The 19,029-nt window shown below is 39.4% G+C and overlaps 1 protein-coding gene and 1 pseudogene across 9 annotated transcripts in view; one reads left to right on the top strand and one right to left on the bottom strand.

Moving 5' to 3' along the window:
- The window catches only part of ATP8A1 (ATPase phospholipid transporting 8A1), a 267,018-nt gene that overhangs the window by 53,561 nt on the left and 194,428 nt on the right, over positions 1–19,029 (bottom strand). For all 9 annotated transcript variants that reach the window (XM_021938415.2, XM_021938417.2, XM_021938416.2 and 6 more), the window contains 2 exons: positions 2,627–2,810; positions 2,424–2,534 (listed from right to left, as the gene is read on the bottom strand). In XM_021938415.2, coding sequence (XP_021794107.1) covers positions 2,424–2,534; positions 2,627–2,810 — 295 coding nt within the window. The remainder of the gene's footprint in view (positions 1–2,423; positions 2,535–2,626; positions 2,811–19,029) is intronic.
- LOC103884337 lies at positions 9,108–9,984 on the top strand (annotated as a pseudogene).

Below are 19,029 nucleotides of genomic sequence, written 5' to 3'. Positions count from 1 at the left end.
TCATGGCAGCCCCTTCCATCACAGGCCCAGAGGCCTAGGAGGAAAAAGTGGTTTTCTGGGCCAGGCCCAGGGTAGTTGTGCTGTGTGCAGTGAAGAGACTTCGTGCTCTGCATCCCACTCACTCCAGACATGGCTGAAAGGGGCCAACATAGAGCTCAGGCAGTGGCTTCACAGGGTGCAAGCCCCAAGCCTTGGCGGCTTCCAGGTGGTATTCAGCCTATGAGTGCACAGAATTCAAGAATTGGGGTTTGGGAACCTCTGCCTAGATTTCTGAAGATGTATGGAAATGCCTGGATGCCCAGACATAAGTTTGCTGCAGGGACTGGGCTCTCATGGAGAACTACTGTTAGGGCAGTGGAGAAGGAAAACGTGGGGTCAGAGCCCCCACACAGAGTTCCCACTGGGGCACTACCTAGTGGAGGTGAGAAGAGGGCCACTGTCCTCCAGACCCCAGAATGGTAGATCCACTGACTGCATTGTACACCTGACACCAGCCTGTGAAGGCAGCTGGGAGGGAGGCTGTATCCTGTGAAGCCACAGGGTGGAGCGGCCCAAGACCATGGAAACCCACCTCTTGCATTGGCTTGACCTGGATGTGAGACATAGAGTCAAAGGAGATCATTTTGGAGCTTTAAGGTTTTACTGCCCTGCTGGATTTCGGACTTGCTTTATTTTGGCCAATTTCTCTCACTTGGAGTGGCTGTATTTACCCATTGCCTGTACACTCATTGTATCTAGGAACTAACTAACTTGCTTTTGATTTTACAGGCTCATAGGCAGAAGGGACTAGCACTGTTTTGGATGAGACTTCGGACTGTGGACTTCTACACTAGTGCTGAAATGAGTTGAGACTTTAGGGTATTGTTGGGAAGGAATGATTGGTTTGGAAATGTGAGGACATGAGATTTGCGGGGGGGGGGGGGGGGCCGGGGCAGAATGGTATGGTTTGACTCAAAGCTCATCTGGAATTCCCATGTGTTGTGGGAGGGACCCAGTGGGAGGTAATTGAATCATGGAGGCAAGTCTTTCCTGTGATGTTCTAGTGACAGTGAATAAGTCTCATGAGATCTGATGGTTTTATAAAGAGGAGTTCTCTTGTACAAGCTCTGTCTCTTTGCCTACTGCCATCCATGTAAGATGTGACTTGGTCCTCCTTGCCTTCCGTCATGATTGTGAGGCTTCCCCAGCTATGTGGAACTGTAAGTCCATTAAACCTCTTCCTTTTGTAAATTGCTCAGTGTTGGGTATGTCTTTATCAGCAGTGTGAGAACACAGTAATACAGCAAGCTCCTGGAGGACAGGAACCATGCTTGATTTACTTTGTAGTTGTTGGACTAAGCCTGGTGCCTGGGCTCTGTAGGTGCTACAAATTGTTCACAGAACAAAATGCATCCTTTTAAAAGTGGTATTCCTGACTCGGGTTTTCATTTTAAAAATTATGTTATGTTTGACACATAAAACAGATTATACAAATCCCTTGCTATCCAGACACAGAAACTAAAGATTCTGATAATTTTTAGACAAATTTCTCATCATCTGAACTCTTGCTACTCACCAAACACAGAAATAAAAACAGATCTGGATAGAGAGGGATCCTTGTATATAACAAAGATCTAAGTTTTGAAACATAATAGGAACAATGAGGCAACAATACTAGCAAAGCTACCTGCATATTTTTCCTGATTGCACTACTTTGTCTCCTCTCAGAATTAGAAGTGCTAGCTTAGTTCAATGTTTCTCATTTCCTCACCTTTTTTAAAAAATAGGTTTTCTACATGTGTATTATCCCTCCATGGTGTATTGCTTTCTTCTGTATGTTTTTGAGCTTTATTAAAAATGCAGTCAAGTTTACAGACTAATTTATACATTAGTAATAATGTATTTTTAAAATTAAATACATTATTATCTCATTAGCAACTCTAATTCAACACTTCTTATCAATGCAACATAACATTTTTAGCTAGAATTTAAACATAATTCTCCACAGCTGACAAACTTTTTTTTTTTTTTTTTTTTTTTGAGGTGGAGTCTCACTCTGTTGTCCAGGCTGGAGTAGAGTGGCACAATCTCAGCTCACCACAACCTCCACCTCCTGGGTTCAAGTGATTCTCCTGCCTTAGCCTCCCGAGTAGCTGGAATTACAGGTGCCTGCTACCATGCCTGGCTAACTTTTGTATTTTTAGTAGAGACGAGGTTTTACCATGTTGACTAGGCTGGTCTTGAACTCCTATCAAGTGATCTACCTATCTTGGCTTCCCAGAGTGCTGGGATTACAGTCCACCTTTTTGTTTTAATACATTTAGAATTTATAAAAAGTTGGCAAATAAAAGATTGATTAAAACAATGAGAAAATGTCTTCAAAAAGGAAATTTCTTTAAATATGTATGCAAATGACAAGGATTTAAAATTTAACCTGCTATTACCTCGATAATATAGAGCACTATATTCTTGTAGAAGCAGTATAAGATGCACTTGGAGACTCTGTTGTAGTTCCAGGCACCATGAATCATCAGTAAATTCTTCAAATATTTGAACTAAAATGAGAGTGGGAAAAAATTAGTATTTTCCTTTTCAAAGCATCAGTTGACTGAGAGGAATGATGTGTTTTGCAGAAATGACGCTTTACCTGAGCTATGGAGTAATCAGAGGAATTAGCTGCCTGCAGGCCTTCATTGCCACTGATACCAACACCAACGTGTGCTGTCTGTATCATGCTGACGTCATTTGCTCCATCACCGATTGCAAGCGTTACGACTTTGACTTGTTTCTTAACCATCTCAACAACTTCAGATTTTTGAAGAGGAGAAACCCTTAAATTGAAACATTATCAATTACTGTTTTCTGAAAAAAGGAATTTTGAAATGCCACTGTGTTGAAAGATAAAAGATGCAAAAGACCTAAATGAATAGTTCTCTGAAGAAACCTTATGATAAAGTTTTAGGTTTGCAAATGTTTACTCATCTGTTAACCTGGTTACCGTATTAAGAAAAATTAAAATAAATAAATAAAAACAAGTCTCAGAGGCAAACCCCTAGGTGACAGCTAGAAGAGAGAATGCTTTGTTAAGCATTAGCCTGCCAGAATGCTTGCATTAATATGCTAAAGAAATAACATTTGAGTTCAGAAATGCCTTTACTTCCTAACAAACATCAGAATTTCTAATTCTTCACTTGAAAATTAAAAACAATGTCATAAATGCTGTCAAACACTAACTAAATCCTACACAGTAGCTGGAAAGTCAAAGTTTTGAGCTTCTGCAATCTGATCTTACATAATGGACTATATGCTTAAAACTCTACTTAAATTAATTCTCAGACACCATGGTAGATTCCAAATATCTGATTATGGTTCATGGGCTTCTTTTTCTTCCAAAGCCACTAACAGTCAAGTAGAAATCAAGCAACCTCTTATACAGATGCGGACCGGGAACAGAAGACACCAGTATCTGTATTAAAATCATATTTGGTATTAGATTTGGAGTTACTTTTCACAGACTTTTTAAAGCCATTTAAGAAATAAACATCAGGACAAGGGCAGAAGGGTTCAAAGACGGAATGCATCAGCATAATACACTGTCTACGCTGTATTGGAAACTATAGAGGAAAACAGGAAAACTACACAATAAATTGGTCTAACAAACTGTTAAGCTAATAATTAGACAGTAAGAGCTAACTAATGTACATAATGTTGATACAAGAAAAACATCTCAGAGCTACATTATTTATCAAGGTTATGTGGCATAGATGTCTAATAATAAATATCTGCTAAAATATCTGAAAAATCATTTACTATTCTATTTAAAAATGAAGATCATTACTTTGAGAGAATCGATACATCTTTGTCCATTTTCCTGATCATTCCATAGGAAAAATTTTTAGTGGTAGATACTCTGCACAGATATGTGCCTTCAGGAGTCCCACTGCCCTGATGAACTGCTTCAGCCAGAGTAGCTCTGGTTTTTATTTCAAGTCTGAGAATCATTGCATTAGACTGTGAATTGCTTGTAGAGTCAATTGGTCTCTTCTTTGTATTTTTAGTACCTGATCCAAAATAGATATTCAATAAATGGTTGCTATATGAAAAAACTATTTTTAATTTTTTCTTTGGATTTCCTTTTACAATCTGGCAATAGTACAAAATGACACAACTGTGAACTCAGCAAGGAAATGAATGCCTATCGAGCCATTAGCAGGCTATTTCACTGTTAGCTTCATTTTTCTTCAAAGCAATTTTCATTTCATTTTCACATTTTATTTAATTTTTCTTACCAGGTTAATATAAACTGGTAAGACCACTGGCTCTAGGTCAATGTTTAAACATGGACTATAGTTGACATTTAGTAAATATCAAAAAGGAATGCTCACCAATAAGTGATCTAGAATGGGAAATGGGCATGAATAGAGAGAAGTATTTGAAAGCTTTATCAAATTCCCTTTAATAGTCTAACAGTATGAATACATTATGAAGTCACACCAAGGGTTCAATGGAACTAGGAAACAGTGGCACTTTTTCCATAAACTAAACCTGTGATTAAGGAGAAATCTCTGCAAGGTGAGCTGATATTAGTGATTTTAAAAAAGCATCAGAAAAGAGTTGGACTAAATTTAGTTTTCTTCATGGTGATCACAATCAAACACTGCTTTCACTGCTTGATACTGTAATTTTCAACACCCAAATTAAAATTGGCTGAGGATTTTCATTCAATTCTGTATGGTTAAACCAGGTGTTAAAAACAAGGAGTAGGATTGCCATTAGCAACAATGCCCATTTAAGAAAAAAAGATTAACGATATAGTGAGAGACATTTCAAAAGTACACTGCAGCTGCTACTAGCCAGAGCATCTGCTTCCATTACCAAGCTTTAAAAGTGAATGGCTGGCTGGGCTTGGTGGCTCACGCCTGTAATCCCAGCACTTTGGGAGGTTGAGGTGGGCGGATCACGAGGTCAGGAGATCGGAACCAGCCTGGGCAACGTGGTAAAATCCAGTCTCAAATAAAAATACAAAAAATTAGCTGGGCATAGGGGCGCACGCCTGTAGTCCCAGCTACTCGGGAGGCTGAGGCAGGAGACTCACTTGAACCCGGGAGGCAGAGGTTGCAGTGAGCTGAGATGGTGCTACCGCACTCCAGTCTGGGCAACAGAGCGGGACTCCATCTAAAAAAAAAAAAAAAAAAAGTGGATGACCATCTTGGAATAAGGTTGAAGATATAATGGATTTCCCTGACCATTAGTGATGTCAAGCATTTTTTCATATGTTTGATGGCCATCTGCATATCTTGAGAATTGTCTATTCATGTCCTTAGCCCATTTTTTGATGGGATTGTTTTTTCTCTTGCTAATTTGTCTGAGGTCCTTGTAGACTCTGGATATTTATTCTTTGTTGGATATATAGATTGTGAAGATTTTCTTCCACTCTGTGAGTTGTCTGTTTTCTCTGCTGAGTGGTCCTTTTGCTGTGCAGAAGCTCTTTAGAAATGCAAATCAAAACCACAATGTAATACCACCTTACTCCTGCAAGAATGGCCATAATAAAAAAAATCTAAAAAGAATAGATGTTGGTGTGGATGTAGTGATCAGGGAACACTTCTACACTGCTGGTGGGAATGTAAACTAGTACAACCACTATGGAAAATAGTGTAGAGATTCCTTAAAGAACTAAAAGTAGAACTACCATTTGATCCAGCAATCCCACTATGGGGTATCTACCCAGAGGAAAAGAAGTCATTATACAAAAAACATACTGGGACATGCATGTTTATAGCAGCACAATTTGCAATTGCAAAAATATGGAACCAGCCCAAATGCCCATCAATCAACAAGTGGATAAAGAAACTGTGGTATGTGTGTATATACATGTATATATATGTGTGTATATATGTACATATATATGCAAATATACATGTAAATATATGTTCATATATGAAATATATTCCTATATGTAAGCATATGTAAATATATATGTGTGTGTATATATATACAGATACACACATATATGAATGAGATGGAATACTACTCAACCACAAACAGAATGAATGAATGGCATTCACAGCAACCTGGATGGAATTGAAGACTATTATTGTAAGTGAAGTAACTCAGGAATGGATAAACATTGTATGTTCTCACCCATATGTGGGAGTTAAGCTGTGAGGATGAAAAGGCATAAGAATGATACAATGGACTTTGGGGACTCAGGGGAAAGGGTGGGAGGGGGACAACAAATTGGGTACAGTGTATACTGCTTGGGTGATAGGTGCACAAAATCTCCAAATCACCACTGAAGAACTTATTCATGTAACCAAATACTACCTGTTCCCCCAAAACCTATGGAAATAAAAAATTAAAACAAAAGACATAATGAAAGCCTTCTTTTCTGATGACTCTGAAATATCAGTTGGTTGCTAAACAAAGATATTGGATTTAAGTGGAGATTCATAAAAAATAAAATACACATTCTTAAAATATTTAACTCAAAGTATAAATGTACAAATTGTGATGCAGGGCAAAGAACCTTACTTTGCACAGGGGTCTGCTGTTTGAAACTCTGCATGTTTTTGTAGCAGAAATCTCACTCAGGCATAGTCGATGGTTTGCTTCACTAAAATGAGACCAGAATGTACCATTTCCTTTCACCACAGTTTATAGTTAGTTTACTCCAAAATTCGACAGCAATATTTTTTAGCAACTCAAAAAGTCTTTCCAGAGCATTATACCTAGATTTACCAGCAATAACTTTTACTCCATTATTTGGATGAGTTATGAGATATTTAATTAAATGATTATTTCAAGAAGTACAACAGGAATAAGCGTACTAGGGAACAAGCCCCACTTACAAAGCACCAAGTCAATTCATGGAAGCCAAAGAGCATGTACACACCTAAGAGCTTCTGGGTGTGAGCATAGCGTGCTGTGAGTACCTGGCAGAAGGCTGTAGGGAAGGAATGTGGCTGAAAGGGATTCAGGTTTGTCAAGCTGAAGTCAGCAAAAAAAGATCCACTATTTTTACAGCATCCACTTAAAAAATTGTTCCTTGCTACAAGGCGGTTACAATACAGCAAAAGAAAATTATAAGACATTAAAAATGAGTGTAATATAAAGCTTTCTGATATGATTGCCCCTCTTTGATAATTTCAGAAATCAACATGAGCTTTAAGAGGCCTCCCTTGATAAGTTAGAATTTGACTTGGCACTGGAAAGGAGAGGAGAATTCACTTCAGGTAACAGAAATAGCACATAATAAATTTTAACTTCACATTCAAAATTCTCCAGAATATATGTTTTTCTACTGCTGTGTCTCCACCTCTTAAAAGATTACTCTACTCAGAGTTTATTTACTTTCTGGATGTCGGTACACTTGCTTCTAGATCCATACAATTTCCATATGAGTCTAGAACTACCTTACCACACAACAAGTTAATTCTTCCTATGTCTATCAAAAAATCACATATCCATGGCTGAGAATATCTAAAACCTAAACAAACGCCAATAGTGACTCAATGTATAATTCTGAAACATCATAAAGGCACTGTTTTCTTCCCTGAGATTGTTTTTTTTTAACCATTTGTGGGTCTGCATCCAGGATTTAAATTATTCACAGTTCTCTTCTGTTCCACTGTTGCCTTTTCTTCTTTGGTAGAAGAGACTCCATGGAAAAAGACTACGTATCAAATGTGTACTGTAAATGTCCCTTTCTCTTCCCTGTGGCTCCACAAACAGAGGGTGGTCCTTCGTGATACAACCTAGACGTGCACTAAGTGTAATATGCTTTTCAGATATTATTTTGGCTGTAGTTTCTGCACATGTTACTCATTATTTTTCTTATTTGCTATGCAGTAACTCTCACTGCCCTGTGAACACTAGACCAGAGCACTGGAAATTTTTACCATTTAAGCTAAGAAATATATAGGTGGTCCATCTTATATGAAGCTTGTTTTGCACTCTTTTGATGGGATTAGCTAAATGAATCACCTTTCTAAATGAAATATGAAGATTATATGTACATATATATATATATAGATAGATAGATAGATGTATAATAAAGGATAATTTAGGGAATTTTTTATAGGTAGCCAAAAGGAATACAATAATTTATCCTACTGGATTGTGTTTTGGGATTAATAACCTAAAAAATTCTTACATATACACAAAATTATACTAATACAATATGATCTCAAAGACTTATGCTGGAAACTTAAAAATTACTATAAAGTTGCCTTTAGAAGGTAAATCTAGAAAACTTTTTAGGAAGAATATGAAGGAATATAGTATTTTCTAGTTCTCCTGAAATGTTTTATATAGTGACCAAGCCCAGTATTTACTAAATTTCTTTAACTTCCTCAAACTTTAAATTTGAGGTCTGTTCCAGGTGCCTGTTTAGAGGTCAGAATCATTAGTGAGGGGATCTGCTGTGCTTTTCTTTGCAACAAACTTCCTAAGATTTCTCCTGTGAATATCAGTGTATTTCCCACTGACTCATATTTTGTTGACTACTTAAAGAAATTACAAAAGGAGAGAACAACGTAAACTAGAAGATCTTACTTGAATCCTTCTGAACTAAAATTTGGCAGGTTCATTTATAAAATTTTACATTGAGAATAAATTAAGATAGAGCAAAAGAAAAAAACCTGATATACAAAAACTACAAAATATTGTTAATTACTCTAGAAACTCGCCATCAACTTGTTACTGGAATGAAAACAGCAGCTTACATGGCAAGTGTTAAAAAATGATACTTAGCAATACGGTACATAATGAAACATTCAACCACTTTTGGTAAGAAATTGCGCTATTCAAATGACTGATGAGTGAGAGCTCTCCTAGCCTCCAAAACCAACATCTGTTGATATATTGTGCAGTTGTGGGCATTCAGGAGACCTTACAATATAGGGGTGGAGTCTACAGAATTAAAATACAGATAGCCTTTCCATAGGACAAAAAAGGAAAGCAAATTTAAAAAATATTTCCTTTCTGCAATGCATTTTAGATATAAAACTTCTCTTTTGTGGAATTTATGTGGTTATAGGTAAACATACTGCTGTCTGCTTCAATGATTCAGATAAGTAGTTTAAATAGGGACCGTTTTTATTGATGGTGTGTATTTGATTATACATATATGTGTACGTGTGCACTAATTAGCAAATAGACCTATGAAAGGCACTAAAAAGGAAACTCCGCCTAGTATAGATATTTATTATGGTATTCACACCAGAAAGCTTAGTTTATCTACAATACTGCTGTTCATTTTCTCTTCAGAAAATATCTTCTAGTTATGTTGAACCTAGCACTGTACTCAGCACACAGCAGATTTAAAAACGGTAGCAGGCTCTTCCTAAGCTGGTGCTTAGCAAGGAGAAGGCCATGTTCAGTTCAAACACCATGACTGTGAAGCCCAACAGTAAGAAACCAAACGAGTTAGAAGAGTCTGGCATCTTCCAGGCTCTTCTGGAGCTGGAGATAAACTCGGACCTCAAGGCTCAGCTCAGGAAGCTGAGTATTACAGCAGCCAAGGAGCCTAAGTTGGTGGTGGCCTGAAAGCGATCATAATCTTTGTTCCTGTTCCTCAACTGAAATCTTTCCAGAAAATCCAATTCCGGCTAGTACGTGAATTGGAGAAAAAGTTCAGTGGGAAGCATGCTGTCTTTATTGCTTAGAGAATTCTGCCTAAGCCAACTTGAAAAAGCCACACAAAAAATAAGCAAAAGCATCCCAGGAACTGTATATGACACAATTTTTGAGGACTTGATCTTCCCAAGTGAAATTGTGTGAAACTGGATGGCAGTTTAAGTAAATTTAAAAAAGGGTCATAAAGGTTCATTTGGACAAAGCATAAGAGAACAACACGGAATGCAAGGCTGAAACGTTTTCTGGTGTCTATAAGAAGCTCACGGACAAGGATGTTAATTTTGAATTCCCAGAGTTTCAATTGTAAACAAAAATGGCTAAAGTATATTCAGTATACTTTAGCCACAGTGGAAAAAAAAAAAAAAAAAAAAAAAAAAAAAAAAAAAGAAGGTAGTGGAACTAAATAAATGGAAATGTTACAAGACAGACACATTTGGCTGGGCGCAGTGGCTCATGCCTGTAATCCCAGCACTTCGGGAAGCTGAGGTGGGCGGATCATGAGGTCTGGAGTTCAAGACCAGTCTGGCCAAATACCAGTCTCTACTAAAATTCCAAAAAAAAATTAGCTGGGTGTGGTGATGTGCACCTATAATCCCAGCTACTCGGGAGGCTAAGCCAGGAGAACTGCGTGAACCAGGGAGATGGAGGTTGCAGTGAGCTGACATCGCGCCACTGCACTCCAGCTGAGGTGACAGTACAAGACTCTGTCTCAAAAAAAAAAAAAAAAAAAAGAAAGAGAAAGTAACATTGCCATTCTCACTCATTTTTGACTATTCACTGTTAAGAAGCAGAATCTGTTTAATAAGGTTCGTACCTAGAGTATAAAGGGAACTATGTAAAGGACATTGGATTCTCCAGGCTCTCTTCCATGTGTAGGGAAGACAGGAAAAAAATTATTACATAGAGAAGGAAACATTCACCTCTTCATGGGAAAATGGGTATATTCAGAATGAATTAGGGCCAGCTGACAGCGTGCCTCTATACGCCACAGTAACAAACTTGTAATGTCACAGCCAGCTCTAAGCAACAGGAGATGTTAAAAGTTTTTGATATAAAAAAGAGCATGGTTGAGGCTGTTCCTAAAAACATTAATTGGATTGCCCAAAGTATGTTTTTTATATATCTGAATATAATCTAGGGAAAGGACAATGAAAATCAAAATAAAAACTCAGAGGGCTCCAAATAAAAGTGGCTTCAAAAATGACTCTGAGGTTTCAAATTTGGGTGACTGGGAGAATGAGGGTCTAAACATAAATGGAAAAGGCAAGAAGAATTTTGACAGCGGAAAAGTATCAGGGAAGTTCTAGATACTCAGAAGTTTACATAGTAGTGGGATACCCTAGTGGACTCATTTAAGTAGGCTGACTGAAAAGTTGGAACTGGACTTGGAAAAGACTGCAGAGTTGGGAATGTGCCTTCAGGTGTCATTCATTCAAGTATTTCATGATCCTTTAGTATGCGATTAAATCTCTGTGGAAGAACAGAAGGAAAAGAAAGCAGATCTCAGGACCTTTCTTCTGCCCCCAAGAGTTATTAAGGACTTTTATTGAGCTACTATCCTGGGAGTTAAATATTGTCAGCCTATATGATAGTAGTCCCTCTCTGTACACTTGCTCTGAAGAGATAGAAATTTTTCCTGTATGGAACAAGGCCATGCCACCTGTTTAGGGAGTCTTGCCAATGGGACTGGTGTGCTCTCAACTGGGAAGCACTTCTATTCAAGAAGGCCTAGAGTGCTTCCCCTTTCAGCTCCAGTCTGTTGTGACCTTGCTCTCAGAGTGGCCTCCATTCTCTTCCCATTTCCAGTATGTGACTGGAGCACACACGCCCTGCGATCTCTTTTCCTGTGACTCTGGGGAGGTAAGGAAGGGACAAATTTTTTTAAAATTTAAACTGATAAATTAATTTTTTGAGATGAGGTCTTGCTCTCTTGCCCAGGCTGGAATGCAGTGGCACAATCTTGGCTCACTGTAGCCTCAACCTCTTGGGCTCCAGTGATCCTCCTACCTCAGCCTCCTGAGTAGCTGGGACTAAAAATGTACACCACCATGCCTGGATAATTTTTTTTTTCTTTTGTAGAGATGGAGTCTCATTATGTTGCCCAGGCTGGTCTCAAACTCCTGGCCTCAAGCAATTCTTCCACCTCAGCCTCCCAAAGTGCTAGGATTACAGGTATGAGCCATCATGCAAGGCCCAAATTGGAAGGTTTAGGTTGGAAGAAAATCAGCTTGCTCTTCTCTGCCTCATGACCTTCCTGTGCTGTGTAGGTAAGTTTCTCCAAGGAACCTTCTCTCACCTTAAAAATACCTAGTGGAAGATGGAACAATTGGTAGCACAGACTATTGACAGAAACTAAAATACAACTCTGAAGATGTCAGGAGTTAAAAAAGGAGGCCACTAGCCGGGCGCGGTGGCTCCAGCCTGTAATCCCAGCACTTTGGGAGGCTGAGACGGGCGGATCACAAGGTCAGGAGATCGAGACCATCCTGGCTAACACGGTGAAACCCCGTCTCTACTAAAAAATACAAAAACTAGCCGGAGAGGTGGTAGCCTGTGGTCCCAGCTACTCGAGGAGGCTGAGGCAGAATGGGGCGTAAACCGGAGGCGGAGCTTGCAGTGAGGCGAGATCAAGCCCTGCACTTTCAGCCTGGGCTGACAGAGCCAGACTCAGTCTCAAAAAAAAAAAAAAAAAAAAAGGAGGCCAGTAAATTTCAGGGTCATAATTCTCAACTAAAAATTCAAGAGAAACCTTTGCGGCGATAGGAAGTGGTGAATACTTGGGAGAAGCTGAGCAGCATGGAGGAAAAGAGTGGTATGCAAGGGATAATGGAAGGACACACAGACGGGCAAGCTTTCTGGAGGCAGTGTTCCCCGCCCATAGCACCCTGTTTGAGCTGACCAGCATGAGGGGGTGAGACTGGGCTGGATGGAGCCTCTCTCATTGCAACTGTAGAGTTTGTCTTAGGTTTGGAGCTTATGAAAACAAACCCAAAATAACATGCTTAAAAAACAAAACGCTCCAATTCAGGAGTACATCCTCAGTGCCCTAAAGCTAAAACAGCAGAAAGAATTCCTACCCAGGCCCTGGAACAGGAAAGCCAGATCTTTCTGGTCAACTTGAAGGCACAGAGCCAGGCAGGGACAGGAGCCAATAATATGGCTGTGCTGACAGACCCCCGAATGCCACCTCACACAGGGAATGCCATCAGAGGGCGGCTGCCTCTAACAGGAGGAGCGCTCAGGTAAAGGAACTAGGGGGAAACAGGAATTTAATAAAATGAGATTGGGCCCTGCCTCCAAATTTACCTAATTAGGACTTAGCTTTTGATGTTCTTCCAAAGGGATATTAATGCCTGTTAGAAACAATAGGGAAAAACATCCTTCAGGGAAGCTTTTAAAACAGGAGAGAATCATGAGTGAAAAAGAAATACAACTTACAGGACCTAGTAAAAACAGATATACGGATTTTTAAAAAGTATAATAACCAACCTTAGAGAGGAACATGAAATGAGGAAAAGCAGTTATGGTGAACTAACTGAAAACAGTAATATGAAAATGTAACTGCTAAAATAAAGAATCCAATGGTGAACTGAGTATGATATGATGCAGCCTGAAAGTTCAAATCCAAAATTTCTCCAAGACATCAGCCAATTAAAGGAAAGATTGTGGAAAAAGGGGAAAAGAGGAACAGAGGGGACTATATGTATACAAATGGGAGTCCAAAAAAAGAATATGAAGGGAAATATAAAAAGTAATGACTAATGATTTTCCAGAAGAAAGACATATATCGTAAGATTGAAAGGGCTCACACAGGGCCAAAAACATAGATAAGAAATGACACCTATACCTAGACACATTATGGTTAAAGAATAAGAAAAATTTCTAAAAGCTTTTGGAGAGAAAAAGGAGCTTACTTACAAAAATATAAGATCAGACTAACCCTGGATACACACACAAAATCACTATCTACAGTTCTTATCTCTTTACTGGAGAGGTGGGGGCAGGAAAGGAAGACATACTAAAACATATGGACATTTAAGGGGAAAAATTAGCACAAATAGAGTTACCAAAACACAAGAAATAGAATAAAGTCTAAAAGTTTCAAACCGGCATAGGAAAATCTGATCTAGAGAGTGAAAGTTAGGGGGAGGGAAAAAAAAAAAAAAAGAAACAAAATCATAATAGAAACCAAAATAAATGGGAAGAAATGAGGTCCAAATGGGAAGAAATGAGGTCCAAATGGGAAGAAATGAGGTCCAATATAGCAACAATTATAGTAACAGTTAATATAATGTTTATTTGCACCTAACACATTGAATTCTCAGAACAATCCCATAAGTTACTACTGTCACCATTTTACAAACGAGGAAACCAAGGCACGGAGAAACAATATTTATTAAGGTTTAAGGTAAAATGGCAAGTGGTGAAGCTAGGATTCAGTCCCAAGCAGTGTGGATTCAGACACAGCATTCTTTTATTTTTTGGAACAAGGTCTCACTCTGTCGCCAGGCTGGACTGCAGTGGTGCTAACTTGGCTCATTGTAGCCTCGACCTCTGGGGCTCAAGTGATCCTCCTGTCTCAGGGCCACAGGTGTATGCCACCACACCTGGCTAATTTTTAATTTTTATGGAGACTCAAGGTCTTACTTTGTTGCTCAGGCTGGACAGACACAGCATTGTTAATCACTATATTATACAGAAGGATTGAACATAACGATTTGGAGAAAAAGCAAAAGACGAGACACATAATGAAACAAAGAAAAGCCAGGTAAGCAAATTAAATATCAGACCAAAAACAAAACAAACAAACAAACAAAAAATTCAGGACACAGAAGAGGACATAACGGTCAGAGAGGAATCTTTATATATGACAGTATAAATATACATTTCACTTGAAATATTCAATTAGGCTATACAAGAGAAAATTAGATATCATTTATAGAGCAACAAACATTTTAATAATAGGTGCCATGTATTAGCTCATTTATTCTTCATAACTCTATGAGAAGAACAATTTCTATCTCTATTTTAAAGATTAAAAAACCAGGGCCGGGCGGGGTGGCTCATGCCTATAATCCCAGCACTCTGGGAGGCCAAGTTGGGTGGATCACCTGAGGTCAGGAGTTTGAGACCAGCCTGGCCAACCTGGTAAAATACAGGTCTCTACTAAAAATAGAAAAATTAGCTGGGCGTGGCGGTGGGTGCCTGTAATCCCAGCTACTCAGGAGGCTGAGGCAGGAGAATCACTGGAACCCAAGAGGCAGTGAGCTGAGATCACATCATTGCATTCCTGCCTGGGTGACAGAGCAAGACACCATCTCAAAAAAAAGATTAAAGAAACTAAAATCGGAGAAGTAATCTGGTGTTCAGCTACTAAGAGGTAGAGTCTAGGCTCTGGAAAGTCTAGCTTCAGTTCCTGAGCACTACAACACAGGGCAACACTAGCAGAGGGAAAAAGAGTGGATTGTTTGGTAAATGCTATTGAAAGAATTTGCTCATGATGCAGAAATGAATAACAAAGGATCCCCCCTCCTTCATAGCATATACGAAAATAAACTCCATATGTGTAAAAGACCTACATGAAAAAACTAAAGCTGTAAAGTTAACAGAAGAGGCGGGGTGCAGTGGGTCATGCCTGTATTCCCAGCATTTTGGGAGGCTGAGGCTGAGGTGGGCGGATCTCTTGAGGTCAGGAGTTTGAGACCAGCCTGGCCAATATGGTGAAACCCCATCTCTACTAAAAATACAAAAATTGCCGTGCGTGGTGGTGGATGCCTGTAATCCCAGCTACTTGGGAGGCTGAGGTAGGAGAATCACTTGAATCCAGGAGGCAGAGGTTGCAGTCAGCTGAGATTGTGCCATTGCACTCCAGCCTGGGCCACAGAGTGAGATTAAAAAACAAACAAAGTTAACAGAAGAAATTGCAGGAGTGGGAAGTCCTTTATATCCAAAGTGCAAACCATAAAAGGAAAAAATTAGTGGAGTTTGACTATGTCAAAGCCAATGGTTCTGTTTAAGGAAGGGTATCACAGGCAAAATTAAGAAGGGAGCCAACCTAGAAGACACTTGCCACATCAATAATCAACAACAAAAAAAATCAATGTCCAGAATACACAGAGTTCTCAAACACAAGCAGGAAGAAAGAGAAGAAACCCAACAGAAATTTCAGTATCCCTTTCCCCTCTTCAATGTACCGCTTTTCTTCATAGCAACATTACCACTAATTTTATATATGTCTATTTGAGATATATCAATTATTACCATTCATATATACACAAACACACACACAGCAATTATTGTCTTTTGAATATTTGTGTGTATACTTATGTTATTGAACAACAGCTATGATGTGAAGGCTGGGATTATTTCCTTCCCATTGTTCACCGCTCTATTTCTAGTACTTAGTAAGGTTACCGGCACACAGTGAGCACTCAAAAAACACTTGCTGAATGAGTAAGTGAATGAATAAATTTCAAAAGCGGAAACTGAGAAAGGTAAATACTCCTGTGAGAAGCTCAACCTCTCTAGTAATCAGAGAAATGAAAATCAAAACAACAAGTGTCACTTCACAACCATCAAATTGGCCAAGTTATAAATTCAGTAATACTATGTATTGTTATTAAGGCAGGGAATCAGCAATTCTATTCCATGGATCTGGGTTGGCACACTAGTACAGCTGTTTTGGAACAATGTGGCAATTCTGATGGGAAAGAAATATACATATACTCCACAGCCAAGCATTCCCATACCCCCCCACCCCACCATATATATATGTATCTCCTAAAAAAACCTCTTGCCTCGGGGGCATAGAGAGGCTATACATTGCAGTACTTTTCATGGTAGCAAAGATCCAGAGGCAAACTCTGTGGTATCCCTATGAGAAGAGATAAACAAAATGATGTATATGCATTAGTGTAATAACAAGCAGTGATAAGAATAAACAAACTTGGCTAGGCGCAGGGGCTCACACCTGTAATCACAGCACTTTGGGAGGTCTAGGTGGGAGGATCGCTTGAGCCCACGAGTTTGAGACCAGCCTGGGCAACAGAGGCAGACTCTGTCTCTAAAAAAAAAAAAAAGTTTAAAAATTAGCTGGGAGTAGTGGCGCAGGCCTGTTATCCCAGCTACTCAGGAGGCTGATGTGGGAGGACAGCTTGAGCCTTGGAGGTCGAAGCTGCAGTGAGCTAAGATCAGGCTGCACTCCAGCCTGGGCAACAGAGCAAGATTCTATCTTCTCAAAAACAAAAACAAACAAAAAATAAATTTGTTTTACTTATGGTGACATGGATATGTCTCAAAAACATGTAGAAAAATAAAGGTAAAAAAATTTCTGAGTGGGCGGCTCATACCTGTAATCCCAGCCCTTTGGGAGGCTGAGGCAGGTGGATCCCTTGAGCTCAGGAGTTCGAGACCAGCCTGGGCAACATGATAAAAGCCCATCTCTACTGAAAATACAAAAACTTAGCTGGGTGTGGTGGCACGCATCTGTGGTCCCAGCTACTTGGGAGGCTGAGATAGGAGGATCACTTAAGTCTGGGGCTGGGGGGTGGAGTAGGTAGAGGTTGCAGTGAGCCAAGATTGCACCACTGCAGTGCAGCCTGGGTGACAGAGACTCTAACTCAAATTTTTTTTTTTTTACTGGAGTATCATTATAAACACAAACCTTTTCTTCAATTCAATACACATGTAATAGATATTTTTCACAGAATCACATATATATAACTAAAGTACAGCAAATGGATGCGAACATATGAAACACTTGAGAATATTTTTTCTAAGGTGAAGTAAATAGAATGGGACTGGGGATAAGGGGAATACACAAAAAACACATAAAAATCAAAGAGCAATGTGCTTTACTTCAAGGTTCTAGGGAGATGGCTAGCTTGCACATCTCCTCATTCTTTTGCTGGCATGTCCTCTAGAACCTTGCTGGTGCTTTCCCTAGAACAGAGGGAAGGCACTGCAGTGACAGAGCAGGCTCAGATATTTATGGCCCTGGGTTCTTCCCTTCTGTCTTGCTGCTACAGGTAAATATGTATTGACATCTCATTGTAAAACAAATTCATGTCCTTATTTTCAGGGATTTTCTTGGTTACAATGGCACGGATAAGTTTAATGGAGCCACCAGATTGTGCAGCTGGCACCATTAAAAAAATGTCCATTTTTTTCAAGGAATTGTGGAGAAAGGGACACCTGCCAGTGAGGAGAGATGAGGAAATGTTTCAGTTTTTGAGAAAAGAAAGGAACAGTCTAGAAATTACTCTCCTTGGAGAGACTAGGAGACCTTAGCGAGAATTCCATCAGTATTGCAGGGAAGTTCTGTTTTAACTACCTCCCTCCATGTTCATTCATGAGCTACAGACACTTTATTATGGCCCCAGGGCAAAATTTAGGCAACAGCCGTTTTATTGGAACACGGCCACACCCATTCATTCAGGTATCATCTAAAGCTGCTTTCATGCTACAACTGCAGAGTTGAGTAGCTGTAAGAGAGAAAGCTGTATGGCCTGCAAAGCCTAAAGATACTTACTATCTGTCCCTTTACAGAAAACATATGCCCCACCCTGCTCAAAACACCAGGCCCTTCTTTAACTTGTCCTAAGTCGAAATGGCTCACATAGGTTTACTGAAAAGGAGGTAATCACTGGAAACCATCACGGGTTCAGGGAGAACCAGTTACACCAAGCTAACTCTGCTTCCCTTTCCCACACAATGAGGTCTGTAGGCTGACAGGTCAGAGAAATGCCATAGGTTCCACACATCATGTCCTTAGCAAATCAGAACTGTCGGAGAACTGTACGCAATCTATTAGGTAGATTTGTATTTGACTGAAGAATAGAGGAGAGTGCTGATGTACTGGTTTTGTAAAGCTTTAGGGAGGCCTTCAGTAGAAAGCTACAGAGCACTGCATTTAAAATTTACGAAACAGAAAATAATCATCAAGAATTTGGATGTGGTTGTGGAAGGTATATTTGCTTATTCAAAGTTAGTATGAAACAAAACAGAAAAATAGTAAAATGAACAAGAGGGATGGTGATGGAAATCAAGGTAGCAGTTATCTTTGGGAGGCGCCTCAACTAAAGGGAGCATGAGGGGCTTCTTGGGGGCTGGTCCTGTTTGGGTGCTTGTCACAGCAGTGTGTGCACTTTGCAAAAATCCCAAGCTGTGCATTTATATTTTATGTACTTTCCATTACAGGTTACCTATCTCATCAGAATTATGTAATCTGCAGTTCTGATTGTGTGTGTGTGTGAGTGTGTGTACTGGTGATGGGGGCAATGGTGATAGTGGTTTACCTAAAAGGAGTCACACTTAAAACTTTAAAATGTTGAATTACGGTAGGCTTCTGTAGCATTTAGATTTCTTATATATTTTTAGACATTTTATTGTCAAATATCAACTTCTCTGGTG

The sequence above is a fragment of the Papio anubis genome, chromosome 3 (genome assembly GCF_008728515.1).
Source record: "Papio anubis isolate 15944 chromosome 3, Panubis1.0, whole genome shotgun sequence".
NCBI classification, from domain to species: domain Eukaryota; kingdom Metazoa; phylum Chordata; class Mammalia; order Primates; family Cercopithecidae; genus Papio; species Papio anubis.
This window is presented reverse-complemented; position numbering and strand designations above follow the sequence as displayed.